General features: G+C 35.0%; 1 protein-coding gene across 1 annotated transcript in view; it reads right to left on the bottom strand.

The window, feature by feature from the left end:
* AGPS (alkylglycerone phosphate synthase) overlaps window positions 1-27,712 on the bottom strand; it is a 55,700-nt gene that overhangs the window by 15,390 nt on the left and 12,598 nt on the right. The window contains exons 2-14 of the mRNA XM_034428310.3: window positions 23,473-23,562; window positions 21,423-21,513; window positions 20,628-20,748; window positions 20,460-20,534; window positions 17,964-18,035; window positions 17,554-17,633; window positions 14,833-14,913; window positions 12,389-12,514; window positions 11,873-11,981; window positions 8,875-9,002; window positions 6,684-6,735; window positions 5,097-5,173; window positions 3,843-3,955 (exon numbers count right to left, since the gene is read on the bottom strand). Coding sequence (XP_034284201.2) covers window positions 3,843-3,955; window positions 5,097-5,173; window positions 6,684-6,735; window positions 8,875-9,002; window positions 11,873-11,981; window positions 12,389-12,514; window positions 14,833-14,913; window positions 17,554-17,633; window positions 17,964-18,035; window positions 20,460-20,534; window positions 20,628-20,748; window positions 21,423-21,513; window positions 23,473-23,562 — 1,215 coding nt within the window. The remainder of the gene's footprint in view (window positions 1-3,842; window positions 3,956-5,096; window positions 5,174-6,683; window positions 6,736-8,874; window positions 9,003-11,872; window positions 11,982-12,388; window positions 12,515-14,832; window positions 14,914-17,553; window positions 17,634-17,963; window positions 18,036-20,459; window positions 20,535-20,627; window positions 20,749-21,422; window positions 21,514-23,472; window positions 23,563-27,712) is intronic.

The following is a 27,712-nucleotide window of genomic DNA, read 5'->3' as shown; positions in this document are numbered from 1 at the left end:
AATATCTGTTGCTAAGCAAGGCAGTTATGAGTTTTGTCCCATTTTACGACTTGTTGCCAGAGTTGTTAAACGAATCAGTGCAGTTGTTAAGTGAATCACATGGTTGTTTAGTAAATCCAGTTTCCCCCATTGACTCTGCTTGTTGGAAGCTGGTTGGGAAGCTTGCAAATGGTGATCCCAGTGAGACAATGCAACTGTTATAAATACATGCCAGTTGCCAAGCACCTGTTATTTTGATCATGTTTGACCATTGGGCTGTTGCAATGATGTAAGTATGAAAACTGGTCATAAGTCACTTTTTTCAGTGCCGTTGTCACTTCGAATGGTCACTAAAGGAATGGTTGTAAGTCGAGAACTGCCTGTACTTTAGTTGCTAGAATTTATATAGATTAGGGTTAGTTCTAGATATAATAATTGACATAAGAAGTTATACATGCATGTGCATTTACACACATAGGATTTTCAAGTGACACAAAGTCCATCGTTACAATACGTTGAAATGGGAAGCCTGCAGTTTTGCACTGTTTAGATACTTCCACACAATACCGAGAAGATAAAGGACAAAGATTTTTGCTATTTGGCAAAAAATATTATGCAGGATTTAGAGAAAAATCATTTTAAAAGATTGCCAACACAGTATAGTGGTGAGGTTGGACCAGGAAACCTGAATTCAAGTTTCAGGTTTCAGAATTCCCTTTCTGTCAACTGGTCTCTGAATACTCAAAAGGTTTTTTGGTTTTTTTTTGCAAGGATAACGTATGCCCCCTTCCCTTCTCCCATAGGCTACTTTAACTACCTTAAAAGTATGGCGAGGAAAGGCAGGATAATATATGCAATAAAGCAGACTTTTCTAGCCCTCAAATGATGATATTGGATGTTCACATACAGACAAGCCCATTCTCAGGTATTGAAGATTGGTAAGATTTGGGCAAATAAAATATTTATCTAGGGGGATTTATCTCATAGATATTGTGGTACTCGCAAACACCCTTTTGCCGCATCCTGTCAATTCTCTGCATTAAGTTTATGATAGTTAGTCAAATTCCTCAGAGTAGGAACATTTTGGTTTGTTTTTAAAAAGGACGCTGCTTCGACTCCACTTGTTGGTGCTAATGAGCACTGTTCTATGGAAGAGTCAGGGGAGTAGGTTGCTAGCGACATGTTTGATTACATGCAACAAGAAAGGCAGTTTAAACAGGCTTGGGGACGGTTGATGCCATGGAGCTATCTTCTTTCTGCTGTTACTGGCTCTTCAAAGGAGCAAGAACCTGAAAGCCAACTGGGTCTGCAGCTTGATAAAGTGATAGCCAGACACGAGTTAACAGCTGCCTGGTGGGAAGTATAACAGCCTCTTTTAATAGCTGGCTGCATTTTCTCCCTTTTTCTCTGGCATTGTGACAAAGAACACAGTGTGCAAAGGACAGTGTACAAGAAAAACCAATACGGGGCTTCTGTACAGAATCAGTAGCTAGAACAACTAATAAAAGCGCTATCTTACTCCTCATTTTGTAGTTTCAGGCCAAAAGCGAAGCACAATTGAGTAGATAGGATATGGAGCAAGAAATTGGTAGAATAGCCCATGTTTTAATTGCAAATTGATGATGAAATTATTTCTCTCTCTCTCTCTCTCTCTCTCTCTCTCTCTCTCTCTCTCTCTCTCTCTCTCTCTCTGTGTGTGTGTGTGTGTGTGTGTGTGTGTGTGTATGCAAAAAATTAAAATCTCGGGTGTTTTCCCGCGTCATTGTAAATAAGTTGGTTAAAATATTTAAAATTCTGGTTAAAATAAGCTGGGATTTTAACCAGAATTTTAAATATTTTAACCAACTTATTTACAATGACGCGGGAAAACACCCGAGATTTTAATTTTTTGCATATGCACACCCCCGAAAACTTAAGAAGACATACATACATACATACATACATACATACATACATACATACATATATGTCTTTGGTTATTCAGGTTTTCTCCCGCATAAAATTGGAAGTGTCTTGGCGACGTTTCGACGAAGTCTCATTCGTCATCTTCAGGCTGGTGTTTTCAGCTTCGTGTTTCTAGGAGCAATGTGTGATCGCAGCTGTTTCTTCCTTTTAACTGCCAGTGGGGGTGTGAACTGATTGGGTGGGAGCTTGGCTGTGTTCTGATTGGCTGGAGGTGTGTTCTGATTGGCTGGGGGTGTGTTCTGTTTGGGTGGGGGCTTGGTTGTGCTCGGGTTAGTCTGAGTTGCAGGGGGATTTGAGCTGGTGAGCTGTCTTGCTGTTGTTTGGCTTTGCGTTCATGGTCATGCCACATCTTCATGGTGGGTGTCAGTTTGCTTCATGTATGGATTGGAGGGGTTTAAAGTGGCTAATGATGCAGCTGTGGTCTAGCTTCTGGTTTGTGGTCATGCCTCATCATCGGTGTGGGTTTTGGTTTGCTTTTTGTGTGGATGTGTGGTGGTGACATCCTGTGTGGTTTTCGTGAGTGTGGGTCTGGTGTCATTCTTTGTGTTAGGGACTCATTTGTTAATAACGCGAAGCCAAACAACAGCAACACAGCTCACCAGTTCAAATCCCCCTGCAACTCAGACTAACCTGAGCACAACCAAGCCCCCACCCAAACAGAACACACCCCCATCCAATCAGAGCACAGCCAACCCCCCATCCAATCAGAGCACAGCCAAGCCTCCAACCAATCAGAACACACCTCCACCCAATCAGAACACAGCCAAGCTCCCACCCAATCAGTTCACACCCCCACTGGCAGTTAAAAGGAAGAAACAGCTGCGATCACACATTGCTCCTAGAAGCACGAAGCCGAAAACACCAGCCTGAAGATGACGAATGAGACTTCGTCGAAACATCGCCAAGACACTTCCAATTTTACGCGGGAGAAAACCCGAACAACCAAAGACCTACATACAAACACCCACAAAAACCTCAGAAAACAAATGTATGTATGTATGTATGTATGTATGTATGTATGTATGCATGTGTGTATATGTATATATATTTCAATACTTCAAAAGGCACCGTACTTCTTTGAATCTGAATGTTTGGGGATGTTTTGGAATAATCCTTTTATAGAATAACATTGAAAAGTAGAATGCTATTAGCAAAACCTGTAAAAGAACTGAAGTTAACAAAAGATCTTCTTAGCAGTAGCAATGCTGTTATTTTTTTTCTTAAATGGAAAATAAAGTTGTTGTAATCTGAATAAATATCTTCACCATAGTTTCATTATCAGACCCATAATCAATCAAACTAGCTGGACACAAATTACCCTTCCATTACTCAGCTTATAAAAGTGAAATGTTTTCTGTTTCCTTGCAACAGCACAGAGCAATAGGTGACAGGAGGTGGGATATATATAATTAATCAAGTTCTGTTGATTAAAGACAGACAATTTCCTTTTTAAAACAGACTTGTTCATTCCAGCTGTAAGTCAATAATGAACATTATTATACCTTAATCTCTAAACATTACTCTCCTTCCCTGTATTGACTCATTTAGTATCAGAAGTTGCTTTTAAAAATTAGAAAAAGAAAACTATTATAAACAGACATGACTTCAGCTGAGTAAGATAAGTATTTACATTTTGTTGTAATAGTTATGGCTTTGCCAAAATGCACGCTGAGGCAAACTAATAGCAATAATATTTGCAATATTTATTATAAAAACGTAATTACTGAATATGTGCAGCTAAAAAGAGACTCACAACAATGTTTGTTTGTTCTCACTTTTTCATTTTCTATAACTGAAAAATGCGTGACATCCAAGGGTCCAGCCAGTTCTACTTAACACTGAAAAGGTTTTAGGATAATAAATGAAAAATAGCAGTAATAAAACTTTAAAAATCATACCCAAATTTTGCAGCAATATCATAAACCTGCTTTTCGTGCTGGAGGACTTTCTCTCTGTTACCTTCAAAGACCAACGTAGCAACACATAATACATTGGGATCAAATCCTTTGAACTGTGGAAAGAAAGCACCTGCATTAATTATATTATTGTAATATGGACAGCAAGATCTCCGTTATTATTGTCACTAAATTCATTTTCATATTACTTTTGATAAGATCAATTTCAAAAGTAAGAAGCATGACGTGACTTTTTTTTAAAAAAGTGAAGTTGAGAATTCAGTTTTTGAAGTTTTTCAGGCTCAATTAAACTAAAGTATAATTTCAATTGCCAAATACCAACAAACATCATATTTCTTCAAGTAAAATCCAGAAATAACAAGAGGCCTGGTAGCTGGAGAAAATAACAGGGACAGCAGATGCCGATGTTTCATTTCTATTGGCATGGAAATGCAGAACAAAAGGGATCAATCACTATCTCATGTTATAACTTACCTCCTTCCCCCATTTTGGGTTTCAGTGGTAAAGAGGATGCTAACTTCAGTTCCAAATACTTGGGGGAAGGGAGTTATGGTATGCTTAATATTGGATTATCTACAAGGCTAATAATGTGTTTTTTACAGGTTATAAAATTGTTCTGGGGGAAAATCATTTTAAGAACATTTCAAATTATGCTGCATTTAAAAAAACAAACCCAACTAAAGCTTGGGTTTATAGAGGATATCATAATTTAGATCCCAATCATACTTCAAGAAAAGCACCAGTTCAGTCCTGAGTTCAACAGTCCCTTGTAATACTCTCCATCTCTATAGCTCACACTTCAATCAGTCTCCATTGGCAGCTAGTCTATAATGGCTCCCTCAGGGCACCATGCACTCCTTAAATGTCTGCTGTTCTTGTCCACACTTTACCCCAGAAAACCCTTTAAGCAGCCCAAGCCAAAGCAGCCCATCCTTCCTGCTGGTCTGCTGCAGGTAGGACAATTTTTTTTTAAAAAAAATACCATCCTAACATCCTAAGTTCCAACCATATCACCTCACTTAAAATGGAATACTCAAAACAGTTTGAGTAACTTAAACTAGAATGAGATGTTGAAAACATTTTTCCATTCAAAATAACTGCATTTTGGATTGCAAAACACATGCGTTTTTGTTCATCTGCAAACCATCGCTATCAAACTGTCATCCATACTAAAACTACTGTCTGTGAAACACAAAAATATTTAAAATGTGTATTTGCAAGATTAAGATTAGATACCTTCGTGATGTAAAATTTTTTCAGCCCATCCAGTAGTGATGTAAAAATAGATGCAACCTGTGGTTTAAGGGCATGACCTTGCCAAGAAAGAGAAAAGATATTGTAAGACACCAGAAAGATGAATAAAATTCAGATATGCATAATGGGAATGTATGCAATACATTAATTATTTGGATGCATGCATATGTACTTGAAACCCAGGAAATTTTGAGATATAGGGTGAAATGAAGCATTTTTGCATAAAATACTATTTTTTGATCTAGCATTTCATGATATGTAAATTATACACTACATCACTCTGACCTACTTCCTGGATTTATATTCTCCGGTATAATTGTATGGTAACCTTTTCAAGACTCAAGCACACAAAGAATGTGAAACTTAATTCTCAGGGCTTTGGTGATGGTGGGGGGGGGGAATCACAAACAGCACTGAGCATAAGGTAAAAGGTTTTAGGGCAATCTGTGCTTATTCACTGAACTTTAGCTAAATTCAATTACTTTCTTAAGGCTCTTAATGAACTGGCTTTTACCATGATTGCTGCTCCTACACTTGGGGACGTCTCTTTGGGGAATTTCTGTTTGTTGCCTTGCCTTTTCTCATGAGAGGGGAATTTTTCTATCAGCCTGTTTATACTCTTCCAATTTCATAATCATGATAGGCCTCACCAACTCTCACCAAATACATCAAAATACAAAGAGGGATTAGAATATTGCAAGTGCCATATAGAATAGAATATTGCAACTGCAACCCTACCAACAGAATACTAATGCTAACAGAGCTTTTTAAAAGTGGAGGATTGTCCAGCAGCATGTTATGTTTCTCATAGGACATTTGCTCCAAGTAGTACTTATTTTCTTTTCTTAAAGCCTATAAATTGATTTGTGACTAAAGTTGGGATTGCACTTTTTTAAAAAAAATGTTTGTTGCATGATGAAGTACTTGTCCCAATTAGTTGTTCAAGAAATTTTAATCCAATTAATCTAACTAACAAATCAATATTATAGTCCTGGCATGTTTTAGCAACATTTGAATTTCATGAAACCACTTATTGGTTATTAACAGATGAGAAAACAGTAAATGCTGGAACAAATGTAGTGATGGCTATCTCTTTACGGTAGTAACTGAGAATAACTTACACATCATGTCTTAGTTTCCTGACTGCAATGTTGGGTTACAATTTACCAAGATTAACATCAAAGGAAGCTTACCCAAGTTCTCAAGAACAATTTAGGATGTGTCTAAGAACTCAAGCATATTGTATGTGGTTTTTGACATTTTTTTTAAAGCAAAAAAAAATTACTTAAAAAAACAAGTTGGTAGGTATCAATAGCTACTGCAGTTACAAGAGCACATGCTTCATGTTTGTCGTTTTGTGATAACCTGGATAGTTCTTTGAATATTGACTGCAAAAATGAGCTATGATGATTAACATCAGATGGATAAGACAGTAGAAAGTTGCAGCACATGAAATAAGTACAGGAAAAATAGACCGTATATTCCTGGATGCTGCTTCCAATTCACTACTTACAATTAAGGAAGGTCTGGTTACCAAAACAATTCCTAAAAGTTTAGTTAAAAACTTACCAAACTGAAACTGTACATTGTCCATCAGGCGAATGGATGCAGGAGCACATCGCTATGGGGAAAGAATAAAGAATAGTGGTGAAACATACAAATTAAATTATATCAATGCGCCTGAAAAAAACCTGGCATGGGAATAAGTACTGCTGTCTGACCAACTGTTAAACACAGAACTTCTGCAAAGGGTTTTCATTATTCAGTAAAAAGATATTCAATAATTCCTCCTCAACACAGGGAGTCAAGATTAATGCTTTTAAAATTTGAACCATAATATATTGTTATATTGGGCCTTTTAAATAAATTGCAGATATTCAAATATATCTGAGATGCAGTACTTTAAAAGATTTTTAACACTGTATTGAACCACACTTAATTACACATGGTTGAGGAGAATACTTTCTAAAATATATATTTTTTTGGTCTTTTAATGACTCTGTAATCCCTCGCATCGGGGGGGGGGGGGGAGTCAGGGCAACTGAATGGAGCCGAGTGCTTACTGGCCGAATGCCCTTCCTGTTGCCAATGCAGAGTTCGCAGCTGATATTTACTCATTGTGCCCAGAGAGAGAACTAACCACCACTATCTAGGATCGAACTCACAGTCTCCTGATTGTGAGGTGAGAGCTCCACCTCTAGGCCACTGCACCACTCAACTTTCTAAAATATAATGCCATATCATAAATATAAGTTAATTGTAACAGGTCAAAAACCACTTCAGAAATGTGATAGCAAAGAAAAACCCTGTTGCTTAAATCTGAAGGATGAATTCAACCACCAGTTTCCCTTGGCCAAACAGTAAAATGTATATTTGTGTGTAATTTGCTTTCCCCTCTGTAATCTGCCCTGTAAAATCTGCCCTGGAGAATTAGGTGGCTCCCTTGAGCAGGTTTTAGGTAGGATGCCTGGAATTACAATTGAAGGCAGGGAAGAGAAAATGTGCTTAGATGTTAAATTTCACCCAAAGAGGTACACTTGTAAAATCAGAGGTACATAGCAGATACTTTAAAAATAGTCAAAAGATGACCAGAGCAAATAAAGAATAAAAGTAATGAAAAGACAATGGAAGATTTGAGCATTTATAGAATACAGTGCCGTTCAAGAGTAGAGAGGAGAAAGGATAAAGCATGTATCAAAATATATATATCAACACATAGAAAAACAAGTAGAAGTGTGCTTGTACAATGGACTGTTTCATGTCCTGTATTCTGTCTTCTCCAAAAATGTCCCTGTGGCTTCAAGGAATAGCATAAGATCTGACATTAAGAGAAAATTAAGAAATGGGGAAAGAGAGAGGGCATTAGCCTTTTTTTAATTAGATATCTGAAAGGAATATAAATGAAAAAAAAAGATAGGAAAAAATGAATAAAATATAAAGAAGTAAACAAAAGTCTGGGAGATTACAGGTTTACAATGTATTAACTACCTATCCATTATAGATTATAATATGGTACTTAAAAAAAGTAAGAATCACTATTAGATTTTAAAATAAGAATGCTGCTTGAAATTTGAAGTTTCTCCAGTTTAACATTTTTATTAGGTCTCTATTTCAAAATTATATTAACTAGGCTTTTATAAGAAAAATACTGATTTTAATGTAATGGAAATAAACGGAAAGCCTTTTCTACTTCTGAAAATTTGCCTGCTTATCCCCTTTCCTTCTTATATCTTAATTCCTTAGATTTATTAGAATAACAGAGTTTGAAGGGATTTGGGGGGGGGGGGGGGTTTCTAGTCAAATATAATTAAATACATTAAAATATTTTTAAAAATATTCTTAACTGGGTTTTTGTTTTTGTTTTTTTGAAAAATACAAGAAAACACCTTCTAAATCCCTTTTAACACTGATAGAAAGTTTAATAATTTGGGGGGAAAAACCACAGTAAAATAACTGATGCCACTACACTTAAGTAACATAACTCTTCTCCAAACATGCGAACAATAACATTTTTTTATTACATGAAAATAGTCTATATCTAGGTTTAATTAGTTTGATTTGATATACATTGGATTTAAAATACTCAGGACTAATGCCCTCTTTGGAATTGATTAGGTTATTGAATTGCAGTTTTAAACATATTCTTCAGCCTGAGAGGCAAGTGGAGTAGGGCACAAGCATGCCATCTAGTGAAAGCACTTGATACTGCAGCTTTTTAAAAAGTGCAATTAAATACAATTTGAAGACAAGATTACTTTACCTGCTTTGCTACTTCTCTTAAACAAGCCACCCCTTTCTCAAAGTTTGGAAATACTACAGAGCCGTACTTTTGGTATTCAGGGACTGGTCGAATTTTTACTGTAACTTCTGTTATCACTCCAAGGATTCCTTTATAAAAAGAGGAAAATAATCATTTTGCTACTGCAGCTGAAAGATATAGAGAATTTTATGATTTCATACCAATATCCAAAATTCTATTCCACATATTATTTAAAGTCATTAAAAAATGGAAACCACACAATAGTGTAGTTCTTTTCTTTAAATGTTTCCCATCCTTAAAATTCCAAATGGTAATGTACAGGGAATGCAGTATTTCTCAAACTGTGAGGATCAGCCTTCCAAATATAATAGTATTTACTCACTATAGCATATTATAAGACTAAATTTTTAAAAACAATATTAAAGCTGTTATTTAATCTTCTGAAATGTAACTAAAACTCAACTTGTGAAGTAGATTTGTGGAAGGACCCAGCACAAAGTACTGCTCTAGCACTCATTAAAACGAGAATAATTCACACTATTTGATATAAGCAAAACATCTAAATATGTTTTTACTTGCAAATATAAATTATTTAAAATGGAAATGACTTCTGACTACAAAGAAAAAGATAGACATATTTCAGAAAGAAACATTTGCAGGTCTATGCAAATGAGCTCACAAAAGTATATTGACGTCCAATAAATTACTGCCTGTTTCAAAATCCAATCAATCTTAGAAACCACATGAATACAGTGGCTGTGGGCTGATACATATATCATGATTTTATTCTGGTTTAATTCAGTAAGTGAACTCTGCAGTTGTGATTTGTAAATGGTACTTTATGGCTAAGTGTAATCAATCATAGTTTGTTAAAACCATGATTAAATAAAGCATGATTTTGCACAATCTCTGAACCCTGCTATTTATTCAAGTCACTTCAGGTGAAAGTTATGAAAATCTGACTAGTCATTAATTTGTTCTAATTATTCTTCAATATATTTATTTGGTTCATCAAACCAAATAAAGGATTTGGATTTAGCATAAGGATTTGCTTCTGAAAGCCATTATGTTAAGAATTTATTCATAAAGAAATGTATAGACAAGCATTTCTGAACTATGAATAACACTATCCATAGTTAGGCAAAATATCTAGGATGAGTTCACTATCTGTATTAAATAAAATCAGTAAATATAACAGTACAGGTACTCGACCTACAACTATTCATTTAGTGACCATTTGAAATTACAACACTAAAAAAAAGTGATTTATGACTCTTTTTCACACTTATGACCATTGCGGCATTCCTGTGATCATGTGACCAAAATTTGGATGCTTGGCAACCAGCATATATTTATGATGGTCGCAGTGTCCCAGGGTCATTTGATCCCCTTTTGCAACCGTCTAATGAACCAAGTCAATGGGGAAGCCAGATTCACTTAACAACCGTGTTACTAACTTAACTTCAGTGATTCACTTAACAACTGTGGCAAGAAAGGTCTAAAATGGGGCAAAACTCACTTAACAACTGTTTTGCTTAGCAATGGAAATTTGGGGCTCAATTGTGGTTATTAAGTCAAGGACTAACTGTAGCGTTTAATAAAACACTTCTAAAATATATTCTTTTTAAAGTGTATTTTAACATTTTTTTTCAGCTTGATTATACAGGTTGAGTCTTATTCAAATGGAAACCTTAAATTAGGTGCCCTTAATATAGTGTTAGATTTAAGACTTCTGTGTTTTGTTTGACATATGAAATGCATCAAATTTGTAATTTTCTATCAAGATTGAGAAGAAAATTCTGGTCAAAGTTTTGCTTTGCATTTAGTAAGTGACAAAAAGAATTAGTGGCGTCAGATGATGTTCTGTTGCCTTTTCCTTTAGTTTTTCTGTCAATGATTAGGACTTCCTTTTGTCATTGCCTCCACTGAATAGATCTGATATGAGGCCGTATTAACTAATGGATTTAAGCTGCAGAAAGGATAATGTTTTAAAATTAGCAAACCTTACTTAAGGTAAGGCCAGACTGATTGTGGAAGCAGTTATCCAAAGAGGTAGTAGACCTAACTTTATTAGATGTATTCAAATAGAAGTTAGATAGTTCTCAGTCTAAAATGCTTTATCTGGATTCCCATATCTAGCACAAAGTTAGATTTAAGATTTAAAAGGGCCCTTCCAACACTATGATTAACTAAATGGCTGCCACATGGGGAAGAGTTGCTCTCCAAAATATACTAGCCATTGTATGACAGCCAATAAAAACTCCACAGCATTTACTAGGAAAAAAATGATGAAGCTGATCTTAACCATTTACCTCTAGCCTCTATTGAAGAAGTTCCCTGCCAAATGATGCACATGAATGCATCCATCCACCATTTAAATTGCTTTAGACTGCTGTTTGGGCTCATGTGATAGTTCAGGTAAAAACAGTGGAAGCTGGTATCTTGCAACATGTCAGTATCTCACTTTTATGTTATTGCTTTTTCAATCCCCATTATGCACCAAGGTAAATGTCCCTAGGAACCACACTTAGAATTCAAAATATAGAATATAGGCTCAGTAGTTTAACACTGATCCTCGCAACGTGGTAGCTACGAGTATCAATGTTATAAAAGTTCAGTTGTTAGGCTCACAAAACAGAGCTATGCTATTTTGTGTTGAATTGCATGAGTCAGATGAAGACAGTGGCATTTGCAGGAAGAGACATGTGGGCAGAATGACCAAAGCAACACTGCCCTATTGTGACACTGGCCCTGTTCCCTATTATACGTGCATGCATGTGCAAAAAGAGAAGAGCTTGTGGTGTAACAGTGCATTGAGGCACTCCATATTTTGTTGAAAAACTTTGCAAGTACCCATGATTGTACAGTTAGTACAATTCTTTTTCCTTAAATCAGAAGTATTAATTAAATTAAATTTAATTATTAAATAAATTAATTACATATTGCGTTATAGAAAGCATTAAAGTATTGTAATTTTAAAAAAAATATATATATATACCTTCAGATCCTAAAATGAAATGATGAATATCAGGTCCTGTTGACATGCGTGGTCCTTGACAGTTTTTTTGGATTACGCCTTTGGGTGTTACCATTTTTATATGAACCACCTATATAAAATAGAACCTGCTTAATACTACCTTTGAGAATATATAAAATATGCATGTATATTAAATGCCCAGGAAAAACTAAATCTACATCCTATTTTGCCATTGTAGATAGAAATAAGGGAGAAAATGACACCACAGAACTTTGTATTACTCTAAATAATATGATCTAGTAAAAAAATGTTGGTGCCATCTTAATTCTTTTCCTCCCAAACCCCAAAACGCAAAGGAGTATATACATTGTTTTCTTTTCATATGTGTCAAATAAATCCAATATTTGTCAACCACTAAACTACATTTTAATAAACATCAGCTAATATTTGTTAGTAACAGAAATATAAATGCAGAGGTTAGATTATTTATTGATAGAAAAATAGAAAAAAATAATAAGAATTATAGAAAATATTTACCAGATCTTCAATATTTCCATAAACATTTTTCTTCATGCCTGATGCTCGGGTGGCTACCCATCCTCCAAGAGTACTAAATTCCATCGAATCTGGTTCATGGCCTGTACAATAACCACTTTCACCAAGCTAAATAGAAAAAAAAACGCCATTACTTTAACAACTTTTAGCTGTTAATGTCCACTGCAAAGTTCAGTTTTTTAAATGCTTTAAAAGCTACTTCACTTAGACAATACAAGTAGTCCTCGATTTACAACCATTCCTTTATTGACCTTTCAGTTACAGCACTGAAAAGTAACTTATGACCGTTTTTTTACACTTACAATTATTGCAGCATCTTCATTGTCATGTGATCAAAACTGTGACACTTGACAACTAGTTCATATTTATGACTGTTGTAGTTGTCTTGGGCTTATGTGATTACCTTCTGACAAGCAAAGTCACATAATCAGGTACTTGGCAAATGGCATGTAAATGATAGTCACTCTCTCCTCGGGTCATTTGATTACCATTTGTAAGCAACCCAGCCAGCTTCCAACAGTCAATGGGGGAACCCAGATTCGCTTAATGACATTACTCATCGTCAGTTGAGAAGTACCTGTATTCTACTTTTTCTTGATGGATTGTGTTCAAACAATGTTGGTATTTGACCCACTATCAACTTCTTCTTGCTTCCAATGCTGGAACAAGTACACAGAAACTCTATCTAAATTTGATAATGGCTGGATGATGGTGAACGTGACATTATAGTGAATAAGTGGTGGTACTGTCAGTCAGAAGAAACAAAATACATTCAATTTGTCCTGATGGTTGTACACTACTTGGAAGAGTAAATCCGTAGTCTGGTAAGGATCCTTAACTCCACCTCTTTATGGATATCCAGATGGTGATGGAAGTTAAAAATTGCAATTTTATGCTTTTCCTGAATCTTATTCATATCTTGATTGCAACCTAGTTAGACCACAGGAATGTAGTCTTTTTAGGATTACCTTAGAAGAGTATTTGAAAGTTCTCCAAAATACCAAAATATCGCAAACTAGGCAATTCTAGGGGTATAATCAGGAGTGGGCTTCAAACCTTTAACCCGGTTGCTGGGTGAGCGTGGCCATGGTGGACATGGCCTAGTCGGCCTCCTGCACCATGGCGTTTTTGCCCTCCCCAGGCTACAAAGGCTTTCCTCAAGCCTCCAGGAGGGTGAAAACTTCCTGAACTTCTGGTAGGCCCGTTTTTCACCCTCTCCGAACCTCCATGCGCACCCTGCATTTACCTGCATCCAAAATGGGCTGTGTGGGGACTCATGGGAGGGGTGGGGAGGGGCCAGTCAGGAGTGGGATTTGGGGGCTTTCCGAACTGCACAGAATCTTAGCTAGAGGTTCTCCTGAACCCCTGTGAACCCCCAGCAGCCCACTCCCGAGTATAATATGCCTACAGTTAGTCCTTGTTTAGTGACCATTCACAGTAATGACAATTATGAAAAAGTAACTTTGCAACCGCTTCTTGCATTTTCGACCAATGCGAGTCTCTAAAACAAAGGAAAGCTTAAATAAGGTCATAAGGACGGTCATGGTTTCACTTAGTGACCACTTTGCTTAACAACTAAGTTGCCAATACCAATAGTGGTTGCTAAACGAGGATTACTTGTATATTGAAATACTTGATCTTTTGTGTAAAGATGGCGGATACAATTTAAGGCATTGATATTCACCTTTAAAGCCCAAAACATCCTTGGACCTGATTATCAGAGACTGTCTACCTTGGTATGAATATATCTACATATTAAGATCAACAAGACATGTCATCTGCTTTCTATTTCTTCATCTATTTGGCAAATAGGAAAGGCCTGCTGTTTGGTATCAGAATTCTAAATCAGAGGATCCACATAACTACCATTGCATAGTTCATATGAATTTTTTAAAAAAACTTCAAACATTTAATATCTTTTGAAGAGAGTCTGGGTAAAGGTACCACTAAATGTAGAATGAATTCATAATTAGGATGTAGATTCCCAAAGTACATGTTATTTAAAACAGAATTCATTACTATTACAAAGGCGTCAAATGTTTTATTTTAATAAGAGCCTTTTGTTCTTTTAGTAAGACTAAAAGAACAAAACTAGCTATTCTAGTTAATACCCATATTTCATTATTTGACTACATAATTTTCTTCAAGATGATAGCTTATTCTGGATCTAAATGGAAGTTGATAGAAATGTTCCCAAAGATAGTGATAATGTTGTTTCTGGTCAGTCATTAAAAAACCAATTTTTAACATACATATTATACCTGCTAAGATTAAAATAAACAGAAAAATTAATAACATAACAACTGCCATTAGGCGGATATAATGTGCATAACCGTACAAATATATTTACTTTATGAGCCAATATATGGCAGTATATTTGGGGCTATAAAAATACCAGCATTCTCAAAAACGTAGGTTAATGATACCTGTTTTTCCAAGTCTTGGCCAACAATGCCAGCATCAACGTGAGCAGTTAAATTTTTCTCATCTATCCAGTGAATCCTGTTCTATTACAAAAAAACAACAACAAAGGACTTGTGAAAAATACTGGCATTTAATTATTCAACAAAGCACAGTTTAAGTCAGTGATTAGCGTAGCAGTAGGCATTAATTATGTGTAAAAACCACCATTCCAGGAATGGAATGTTCCTTCTCCAAAGGCAGAGTTTTGCATAGCTGTATAGACTATAAATCAATAGAGACAAGAAGATGAATGGACCTTGTCTATTTGCATTGCTGAAATTGCACATATGAAGACAAAAACATCAGTCAGAAATCAGAATCCATACATTCTTTTAAGAATTAAGGAATTAATGAGATGAGGTTGAAATCAAATTTCATCTTACTTCAATTAACCACAGATGTTGAAATAATTCTAAAGTGACAATATACCAAAGACAAGGCTTTCAGAATAGTGAAAAACTTCGAGACATGATTTTCAAAAAGAAAATAGTAGGCTCGTGCCAATTTTAAACTCTTTGGTGTAAGTTTGTCCCTTGTCTTATTTTATACTCCGATATTTGTTTATGAAAGTGATATTACAAATACTAGACTTTAAACTGGGGTGAGACCTAATCTGCTTTTATACAATGTAGGTTTCTAAAACTGCTCCTCCACTAGTACTTAATCCCCACACAATAATTCCTTGATGAAAGAATTTTTCCCATGCTCTTACAACATGAACTTCATCTTATCCATTGTGAGTGTGAGTGAAAAAGCCTAGAATAGAATAGAATAGAATAGAATAGAATAGAATAGAATAGAATAGAATAGAATAGAATTTTTTATTGGTCAAGTGTGATTGGACACACAAGGAATTTGTCTTGGTGCATATGTTCTCAGTATACATAAAAGAAAAGATAAGTAATTAGCAGGATCAGCCTTAAAGTTATATTTTCCACTTATTCATACAGCTATCCCAAAACAGCTTCACGGTTTGCAAAATCGTTTATGCTTTGTCACTCATAACTTGGGAGGGAAACCAGACAGTTTAGCAATAATTTCAAACAGAGGCAATGATGAAGAAGAGGCATCAGCGATAGGGACTGCACATTTCATGCTAATATTGTTTTCTACCAACCCAAGGATGTGTGGGGGAAGAGAACAATCCTACCAGTAGATTTTTACATTACACAGAAGAATGGAATTCCAACTCTATTGGTAAAATCAGTTTTCTTCTCCTTCCCCTAATCTGTCTAGACTGCATCTGAATATATTTGTAGCTTCTTCAGAAGAAAGGGGTGAGAAAATCCTGCTTGTCAATGTATATCAGGGGTATCAAACTTATGGCCCGCAGGCCAGGTATGTCACATGCTGGCCACGCCCATGCCCATTTTAGCGAAGGGGGAAAAAGCTGCGATATGTCATGTGACGACAATGTGCCATCGCAAGTTTGACACCCTTGATGTAAATCCACTACCATGATGTTGGGTTTCATCCAAATTAATGAGACAAACTAATATTCCGTAATGCGTGAAATCACATATCAGTTTAAAAAACCAGTCTTGGCTTCACATTAATTAGTTCTGACAAAACATTCAAAAATTTTTGATAGAATTTTATGTCTTTAATTACTGTATCAGTTGTGAACCCTGAAAGTTTTTTTTAAGTGAACTAATGCTGAAATAGTATTATCTCTAATGCAAGTAAACAGCAACAAAATGACCTTGGGAATATAAAACTGGGTTTAAAACTATTTAATTGCTTACTGTAATATTTATTACCACTGACAAAGTTTAAATCTAAATTGTAGCCTTATTTTCATTGATTACTATTAAAGAATGTGGCTGATCGGGATCATGAATCAGATTCAGCAGGTTTACCATAATCTGGATCTTACTTTTTCAAATCACAAGCTCTACAAAATCCAATGTATTTGATGGTATATAAAATGAGGTGATAAAGCTGTCTCCTAATTCCATATTTCATACTGTTATCAACTAGAAATGATGTCTCAACTTATAGATCTGGTCACAAAAAAAATGTACTGCCATATTTTTAAAGTGGTCTTTTAATCACAATTTTCTTCCTAACATCCAATCAATTGGCTCCCTTGTGTGGTCCTTGTAAGCAGAGTATTTAACAGTTTCTTCACATGTGTTATTAAATAAAGACCTTTTGCTATTTCAGAAACTACTGAAATTAACTGATGAATTTGTCATTAAAAACCAAAAGGAGGGTTCTGGAGGGAACTTTCATCACATCAATATCAATATATATAATATCCGATAATTTTAAATTTCAAGTTTTAGGATAAATTGATGAAATGCTATTAGCATGATTGATACAAATTGTTTAAGTTATTCTGATTCTCAAGACCAATATTGTGAATGTTCTTGCTGGAAACTGCTGAACACTTACTGAAAATATTTTATAAACTCATCATGTTATCAGGAGATGTCATTTAAAAAGCTAATTCTTATCAAATAACTTGTGAGAAATAATGGATTTGAAATATGTGAAAAACAGATTAAAATGTTTACACAGCTACTCAGTATAAAGACATCACAAGTGATGACATAAATTCCAGAAGGATTAAAATGCTCAATGAATTAAGCTCAATGAATTTGGGGCCTGCCTTAAACTAAGTGAAACATTATATGAATGACATTCTGTGAAATTCACTTGCAACTATTTTGCACACATACCATTTGTGAAGTGTCTAGTGAAACAATTGTTCTTTTTTCATCTGGAGGACACTCAAGTGCGCTGGTAACGCTTGTACCTCCTACAGATATGAGAAACAGATCAATTTATATTTCATTTGTTACCTCAGTATTATAATTTATAATATCCACTGACAGAATAGAGAATGCTGTGAATGAAATTACGATGTAAGCAAAGGATGAGACCAAGAAGAACAAGCCCCAGTCCCAAATATTTATGGGATTTAAATAAAAGATGCATATAAGGATTTCCATAAACAAAATACCATGTGGCAAAAGGTATTTGCTATTTAAACTAAACAATTCTATTTGACATATCTTAAGATATTATTGTGCTTTGGAGCCTGCCTTAAAAACATTTCTTAAAAAATGTTGATAGTTTGATTACTTACCGCCATAAGGTATAATACAAATATTATGCTTGCAGGCTATTTCCACAATTTTAACTACATCATCATGGCATTCTACAAAAATGAAGAGAGTAGTAGTAAGTAGTAAGAGTAGTAACATTATATTTTAACGTAAATTACTGAATAATGCAGCTAATCCCAAAACATTTAGAAGTCAGTTTTCTAATAATTAAAATACTTAATTGTATTCAATGAATAAAGTCACCAATATTTCTGACAGCTTTTAGACTGAAAAGAATACTTAATGCAAAATAACCATTAACTATGGGAGAAAATGAGACGCTAGGCTCCTTTTAAGCATTTGAGCCCATATTATAAATATTCTAAAATGTGTATGTTGTTTAAAAAAATTCATGACCTCAAATTAGCTTGGATTAACCAATCATAATAAAGCAGAATTGATTGTTACAGTTCAAACATCGAGTTGCAGATTCAACAGAATTTCCAAAAAAAAAAAGGTCAAACAGTCAAGTCCAAGAGTCTTTAAAGATACTCGACTTTTAATATCTTAAATTAATAATGCTTAGTCTTCCAGGAAAGGCTTCCCATAAAGTTTGAACTGCAAAGTCCATGCTCCTAGGACCCAGACCCTTCCCTTTCAGGAAGGGAAGACACAGTACCCCTGATGCTGAAGTGGTGATCTAAGTTACTTGGGCCTGCACAAATACTTCTTTTCTGAGGCAATTAGTATTGTTCTGATTAATACATTCCAATTGACTGTGGTCACTAATAATTTCCATATTAGAAGTTTGCACATGATCAAATGTGTCGAATGGCAGCTTTGCATCATGCTGTCCAATGGTCAGCAAAAAGTTTAGGCACTGGAAAGCCCTGATTGATTTCATGGGTACAACCTCTGTTTTAAAATCAGAGTATTTCATTAGCTTAAATGGGGCTTAGTTATTTTATTTTAGTTATGTCAGGAGCGATATTCATTTAATCATGCAAATTAAGTTCTACATAAAACGCTAAGAAAAACTAACTTCTTTTTGATTTCCTTGTAATATTGTAAGCTTCCCAGAGTTACCCTGTGGTAAAATGGGTGGCCAATAAATTTTACAAATAAAATAAAATAAAATAATAAAATAGTGTATTATACTAAGCACTAGCAATTGGAGCTTGAATTAATTTTATTATCGTGATACTTAGATAAGGTGATTGTCTATTCTCATACAGTGTTAGTAAACAATCACAAATCTTGGATATAGGTTGCTACAAATTTTGCTCATTTCTGATAAATGCAATGTCACTCAACCAGGATTATCCTAAAATGATTTTTGAAAGAAAGACATAACACATGCCATTCTCATGATCACATGGAATTTGTTCAATTCTGCATCTGGACAGCTTTGTGTAACAACTGAAAATGCCATGCTCAGAAGCTTGGTGAATAAAAGGAGCACATCTTGAATGACTGTAATCCTCTCTAAACATGCATTTCAGAAAGTATTATAACTCATTTGTTTAGTAGTAATTGTCTAAAAATGTTCAAAAGCAAGTAATTTTAAGACTTGAGTTTGACTTTCAGAAAAATTGGAGCTTTGTTTATAACACTTTATTTTTTTATTGTTCTGCCCCAGCTACGGACCCCAAAGAACACAGCACACACAAAGTCTGTACAAAACTAAAATTTACTAAAATAACTTAGTCTTTCCAAACAAAGGCTGTTAAGAAACTTTCTTAATAGCCTACAAGAAACCAAAGATAAAGTAATCACAATCTTACTATGGTTGGCAGAAAGCCCAGAAGCAATTTGCAGAGAATCCAGAAGGAGAATGAACTAAAGTTGTTCCTACAATTTGCTTCAGTCGGCGTTCCTCCTTAAATAGGCTAAGGGAGTGGCCAACTAGCCCCAAGCCTTACTCTCAAGGAGACCTCCTCCTGAGGAGCTACTTCTGCCTTTTGGCAGCTCTGTGCACCCGTGCATCGAGAAGAGGCTCCTCCTCTTCGTCCTCTTCACTTAAAGGAGCTTCTGGAAGTTCTGAAGGCCCTGGCTGAATCCCTGCCTCTGGCACCACATCTTCTCCAGCCTCCGCATTGTCTGACTCGAGTGCCAGCTGCCCAGGCTGCTGGCGCAGCACCACACCAGCCTCCTCGCTGTCAGAATCAGCTACAATTCGCACAGGCCGCTGACGGGCCACAACATTTACAGTATATATTTTTACTGTTTGGTACTCTGTGTGTTCTAAATGTTGAGTTATCAACCTTTACTTTGAAAGAAATGAAAACCAAGTGTCAACCGCAAATAGAGGTTGTTTTTTTTATAACAGTTCAACCAACATGCGACATAAACAACATTCTTGGCAGAATCCTAGGCTGCATCCTAGCCTGGACTACTTTTCTAATACATACTTCGTATTCTGAGGTTTCTATAAATTGTTTCTCAATTCCATTTTTTCCAAAATTGAAAATACTGTTACATAAGTTCAGCAGGAAATGAAACAGGGAAGAATGAGAAAAGTTTTCTGAATAGCTTACCTGGCCATACCACTACATCAGGAACCCGCTTAAACATTCCTTCCCTGAGCAAAAAAATCTCATGTAGGCAATGACCTGAAATACAAGGTAAAAGTAAGTCTCACAAAGACATCAAACATTGAAAGCAAGCAATTAAGATGTTATTTTGTGCATGCTGATTTTGCTTACCATGGGCTCTAAAAAGTCTAGATTCCGCTTCCTGTGTATATGAGATTTTAGCATTTTGGAGATCTTGGAGAAATTCTTCACTTGCAATGGAGGGAGGTACATCACTAATATTTAAGGATGTCTTCAAAATAAAATAAAAGGGGGAGAGAGAGAGAGAGAGATAATTTTCCAGTGTACCTAATCAGAAAAAAATGAGTCACCTCAGAAGGGCATCATTTTCAAATATGCTACAGGAAAAGTAATTCTGATTCTCTTGCCAGCAACCTCTCTTTTAGCAAATCAATTACTTTTCCTCCCATTTTATGAGCTCATCACACACAAAAATCCTTTGGAGGAGTCTCTGGAGCGGACCTTAGGTAAGTGCAGAGAAATAATGAATAACTGAAGTTTATTGCTAAACAAACAGAAACTTATGTGTGATGCAGTTCTTACTATTTTTTATACCACACTTTTATTCACAGGCCTCCAGAGACAGAAGAATGAACTGTTTTCTAAGGCAGACAACTTGAAATACTGCAATAAATTAAAATCAGTGATCTATCACTGTACGGAAGCAGAAGTTTTAAAGCAAACAATCTGTGCTTAAGAAATTTTGAATTAACAGATTATATTTTCAACTACAGATCCTCACTGACAAGGTAACTACCTGGCAATAAGGCTGGAAAAATCTTTATGTCAGAGCGGCAGAAGGACAATGGACAAAATAAGCAGTTTTATGTTTTAACTGAACGATATATAAAGAATTAACTACAGGTTAATGATTAAAAAATACACATGGTCCATGTATTCACTTACTTTAGGAGTAGTTTTATGTTCCATATTTCCACCGACTGTTTTCTCTACCCAATCTTTCAAAAGTGGGAATATCAGTCCGCCTATTCGGTACCTGAATCCAAAAGCATTTTCATCAGTTCCTTCCAGAATGAAATCTAGTAAAACTCTGGTGCTAATTTCTTTATTGAGATATACACAAGCAGTGGGCATATAATTTCTAGAAGCAAAAGTCTGAGTATCTGGGAAGTTTGGGATCTTAAAATATCAGTCATAATAAACTGATAAGAAATTTAATATCTGAAACTTTAAGCATGAAGTAACCTTGCAAAGAAATATTGCTATGATTTCTCTAATAAGAACTTCAACTCAAAAACTTTTCAAAATTCTGTCATGGTCAAATACAGAAATAACAGTTACATAATTTTTAAGTTCAGAAGTATTCCACTGCATGTTAAGCAAGCTAAAAAACAAATCCCCATGCTGATTACAGCAAATCAAAACATAGAAGCAGATTATTAATAGTTTTTGCAATGGAGGGGAGCAGTAATGGAATTTAGTATTGGTATTGTTTCATGTATTAAGTCACTTAATTCCCAATGACAAATTATTCAAGAAATTGAAGACTGAAAGTAGTCAGGAATGCAAAGTATGAGATTTCCGCACTGAGCTTGCAAACAAAATAATTTTTCCTAATGTATTTTGTGCCTAAGATCATTGTCCAAATATGCAAGTGATGCATACTGGGACAAAACCAAGTACAGGTAGTCCTCATTTAGTGGCCACAATTGGGATGGCAATTCAGTCATTAAGTAAAATGGATGTGAAGTGAAACTGTAACTGTGCTTATGATTTTTCTTCAGCTTTCCTTTGCTTTACAGAAGTCATAATGCAAGGATAAGTCACAAAGTTACGTTTTCATCAATGTTGTAACTGTGAACAGTTGCTAAACAAGGCAGTTACTAAATGAGGTCTACCTGTACATGTAGAAAAGGTCCTTGAGCTTCCACATACTTGCTTGTTATAACTGACAAGAGGTAATCTCAGTGTTAGGAATGGGACTGAAATAAAATATTACCAAATTAAAATACATGTAAAATACTGCAAACAAATCAAGAATACATGCTTACTGGGAGCATAGTTCAGGGTTACAAATTTATCAACTACCTTATTCTTTTACCAAACTACAGATTATTAAATGAGCTGGTTACAAATTCACAAAAAAGGGCACCTTTATTTCCTGAAAACATGAACATCTGAATCTTTTAAAAAATATTTATGTCTTTAGAGCAGCCAAAGGTATAAATGACTTTTGTTATCTATTTTCTGACAGGAGACAACAAAGTTAACAAGTGGATAATTCAGAAACAATATAATCAATATATTTCTGGTTCACTCAAATACAATAATAGCTATAAAATTCAGGAGATACAAATAAAAAGTATTTCTTTATAGAATGCATAATTGTGTGGTACTTTTAGATAATTTGTTACTGTAGAATTTGATAAAGATGGTTTAGATGAATTTAATAGCAAATATATATGGAAATATAAACAGGAGCAAACTCCACATTAATCTGCACTGATGATGTTACATAGTTGGATAATGAAACATTTGCAAGCAAACAATTAAGCTCATAGAGCACCAAGAACAACACATAACTTTAAGACGTGCTTAGATTAATGTGTGGAAGGTAAACAGCATATGCCCAAACAAATCCAACAGTAAATAAACTCTAACTGTAATTACTTCCTAACAAAAGAAAGGCTACTCCAAAGTTAATTACCTATATGCCTCAGCAAATCAACCATATTTGTCTGTGATTATGTATATGGAAGCTTGCAGCTGAAATGTTTGATAAAAGCAGAATATGACAGAATTGCCATTGCTCATTCACGCTGGAAAAGAGGACAGTTGTTTGTGTCACAGAGAATACAACATGGATGCATAATAATGTGATATTTTTTGGCTTTCAATGCTAGTACTCATTTCTTACAATATGTCATAACTTCAATGTAGTCATTTTTTTGAAAAGAAAAGAAATTATTTATCTTACAGTCTCCATAGCTGTTACCTTTTTCCTGTGAATTCTCCTTGCCCCTTCTTATTGAAAATGAATTTTGAGTCATTGTATCCCCATCCATTCCACTTTAAAACTTCTTGCCTTAAAGAGAAATGAGGATAGAAAAAATGTGCTGTTAGTTCAATATTTCCAACTTGTTTGGTTAATTAAATTGCAATAAGACTTTTTTTTTCTCCAATCTTTATTTTGTTCTCTGGCAGAAATGGGAGTTGTTATTCAACATTCTTGAAGACATGTCACTGGGGAAAGCACCTAATAGGTTTTCCATCCTATGAAAATAAATAATCTTCCTTCTGTTTAATTCTGTTAGAACAATTTAATGCCAACAGATATTCATCTGACTGTGAATATCAGATCAAGTAGACTGTTGATCTGAGAAGCATAGGCAATCATAAATTTGTTGACCTTATCAAGTGTCTCTAAATTCTTCATTGTCTTAGCTATATAGTCTAAAAGGTATATTCTCCAGCAATCTATTAATAGCAACACCTACTACCATTATGCATATATGCCAGTCATTTTGTTCTATGGAAGCAGGGCTGCTGTTTGTAAGATCTTTTTCAGAGCCCATGGCTTTGACCAAAATAGTTTTCCCGTGAATGGAATGAATAGAATACAGATCTAACAGAATATATGCAGATCGAAGGCTAATAACTTTTCAATGTTAATTAAAATACTTTCAACCATTTATAGAAAGCTGATAATTTCAAGTAACTGAGGGTAAGTGTCAGAGTTTGACCATGTTTAATCTAAGGGTCATTCTAGTTCTGTTACTTAGGAATAGCAATGGGAGAATCTGACATAGGCAAAGGAAACAAACCAACAGTGCCAATCCCATCTCAGCATATTAATAAAAGCATTTCCTACAATGTCACTGATTCTAACCATAATAATTGGTTAGATGTCTCCTTCTCATCTATTTTTTATTTATTTTAGATGGCAAGGATCAAAGCAGGAAGTGTCTTTTATAAGAGATTATTCACTAATAAATGGAATAAAAAAATGGCATCAGCTCTTTTGCCAAAAGCTCATTTAAGTTCACATGAACACTGATAGGAGGAGACACATTCTTTTCACAGACACTGGGACATTCACATTGAAAGCAAATAAACATACAGTAACTTAAATATTAAGTAGGTACCGGGAGATAGCAATTTTGTTTTCCTTAATATTGTCCATAGAGACATTATATAGTCCAAAACAAGACTACCAATACCAAAATCGTTTTGTGGAAGCCTTTTGAGTTTTACATGATTAAAGAAAAATCTAAGAATTAAATTTAAAACATTAAATTTAAATAGCATTTTAAAGTATTTAAAGCATCATATGAAAAGGAATTCAGCCCCAAAATAATATATATTCTAATAATCTTATAATTATAGTCAGAGACAAAAACAAATCAATTAACAGAGGTTTGTGAATATGAAATATCTCCCAGCAGAAAGAAATAGGTTAAATGAAACAGTAAAAAGGACTCAAAATGGAACAGGGGAAAAAAAAAAGAGATATCCATGCAATCCTGTGTGTCTCTCACTGGATGAAGTACCAGAAACTTTAACTGGAAATAATAATGTTCTTATAACTTAAATATTTCAGTTTGAAGACCACCAAAGTGGTAAACTAGTTTCTGATTTAGCTTTTTCAGAAGTATGGATTTCTCCCCAACATCACCTTCCTTTGAACTTTATTCTAAATTGAGAAATAATTTAGGCAGGAAAAAAAGCAGGAAAACATTTACTTCTTTTCCTGACTATAAGCCAAGAGGAACACAAACAGAAAGAAAAGGTTTCTCATACCAATCTCCATATTTTAACTTCATTGAAATTTTAATTTAAAATACAGTTTAAAAGCCTATATGTTATAGCACCTCTTGAAAAAAAATATTCCAAGCATGTATCTGCTTTAATATTAATAAAAAGTAGAAATCATTATTCAATTTTGAAAAAAATTTCTAAAAATAATAATTGCTCTGTAATATGTGCTCTCTTTGAGTCAGCTCTCTGCTTTTGCTTCTCAAGATCAGACAAGTTGACTAGGTGCTGCCACCTGATGTGATATACTACAAGCATTTACTGTTATTTCTACAAAATAAAGTTACGTTGATAATTGATGAATAGGCCTTACAGATATACAGAAAAGTTCTGTTAGATAGCAGCACCTTACCAAGTTTTGCTGGTTTTGAAAAGTGAAGTAGGGCTACTAGATGGGAAACCACCAGGAAATGCCTCAGAACATTACAAAGGTGAACTATTTTTCACACTGTAGCCAGGAAAATAACATGGACATGCCCATGAAGTTATTAAAGTCAAGCTCAAGAAGATTTTATAAAACAAAAATGCACTTTTTAAAAATAATGTTCATTAAATATTGTAGAATATTCCTGACAGTCGTTTATACATTAAAAGCAAACCTTCTTGTGCAGTGACATTAATCACATCCATCTTGGTATGATAAATAACTGGAATTTACTCACAAAGTTTTTCAAAAGATATATATATATATATATATTAGTGATACGCTAAGCAACCATGATTTCAGTCCAAAGGTGACTAGATTTAGTATATGAAGGTAACAAATTTAGTTTGTAACAATTACATATGTAATGTAATATTCTACTACATATGATAATGTGCAGATCTGTTGACTTAAGGTAGAATGCAAATACCTTAATACCCTAAGACCAGGGGTGAAATGCTCCCTGTTCAGACCGGCTCGGGCAAGTAGGTAGCGATGGCAGCGGGCAGTTCGGAGAACCGGTAGCAAAAATCCCTGCCCCCGCCCCCCATGCCCAGCTGAGCCGTGCAATCATCAGAGCCTTTTTTTTCCTTTTAAATGGCTCTGACGATCCCTGCTGAGTTGCCTGCCTATCAGGCAACTCAGCTGGGATCGTCAGAGCCTTTTGAAAGCTTTTTTTTTTCATGGTTTTACATGTAAAAAATGGTTTTAAAAGTAAAAAAAAAAAATTGGTCACACCCACCCAGTCACATTACCCCCCCCACCAAGCCACGCCCACAGAACCGGTAGTAACAAAGTTTAGATTTCACCCCTGCCTAAGACCCTAACCATGTTAAGAAACTACCAAGAAGGAAAATACACCCCTACCAAATTTGTTATTCCAAATAAACCAGTGGGTGACACTAGACTCAGATCGATAATATTACTACATGGACAGTGAAACATCTGTAAGCAAATAACCAAGCTCAGAGAACACCAAGGACTCTACAATTCAACCCTGAATTGTCTTCTATCGTCTACTATTGGAAGATTCATTTACCTACGAAGTATGTTAGCACTGTTAATGCTATCATAATTGTAATTATTATTTTTAATGTTATATGCATAGCACAATTTCTTATTATAAGATGTTTGTAAGCTATCTAAATTTGTTTCATCAAAGCAACATAGAAACACTTTGCAATAACTGAGTAAATAATGATGAAAAAAATCTCCTGAAATGTAGAGTTACTCAGGGTAGATGCTCTTGCCACTTTTACAGAATTTAACATTCACATAAAACCACTGGATGAAGTCATTTGCTGACACAGAATCAGTTAACATCAAAATACTGATAACATCCAGGTCAATTAATTGATGCAGTCGAAGTTCTATTGTAGCACTTGGGAGTCATTTAAAACAAATTTGCTAGGGCGAATCCTAGCAAGATTATGGGCACGTGGGCCATAGGTTTCTGGGGATTTTCCAAACCTAGTTCTGGATAGGCTGGCATTTGTCCAGACAAAAATGGTGTGCAATTTGGAGGTCCTTTGAACACCCACCTCCTAATTGAAGAGCAAGTGGCAGCTGTAGCCAAGAGGGTATTTGCACCAATTCACCTTTTTTGCTAATTGCATCTATTCCTAGATTGGCAGGCCCTTCTCAAACTCACTCATGTTCACTCACAGAAGGTAATACAGAAAATATTTCCAGAGAAATCTGATATGAAACTTAATTGGAGGCAGAGGTGTATTAAACAAGATGTTAAGCAAACAATTTTAAAGTTCTACTAGCAATTTTTAATGTTTAAAGCAGAACTGATGACATTTCCATACATGAGTATAACTGAAATTGCAGTAGACACAATCCTCCATTTCCCAAAGACCTACTAGAACAAAAGACTGTAGGAATATTAATATAATAATTAATAATCTTGCAAAGCAGGTAGTCCTCGACTTACGACCATAATTGAGCCCAACATTTCCATTGCTAATTGAGAAAGTTCTTCAGTGAATTT

This window comes from Pantherophis guttatus, chromosome 1 (genome assembly GCF_059756535.1).
Source record: "Pantherophis guttatus breed Tessera chromosome 1, ASM5975653v1, whole genome shotgun sequence".
Classification (NCBI taxonomy): Eukaryota; Metazoa; Chordata; class Lepidosauria; order Squamata; family Colubridae; genus Pantherophis; species Pantherophis guttatus.
Note: the sequence above shows the minus strand (reverse complement) of the source record. Positions and strands in the feature narration are given on the sequence as shown.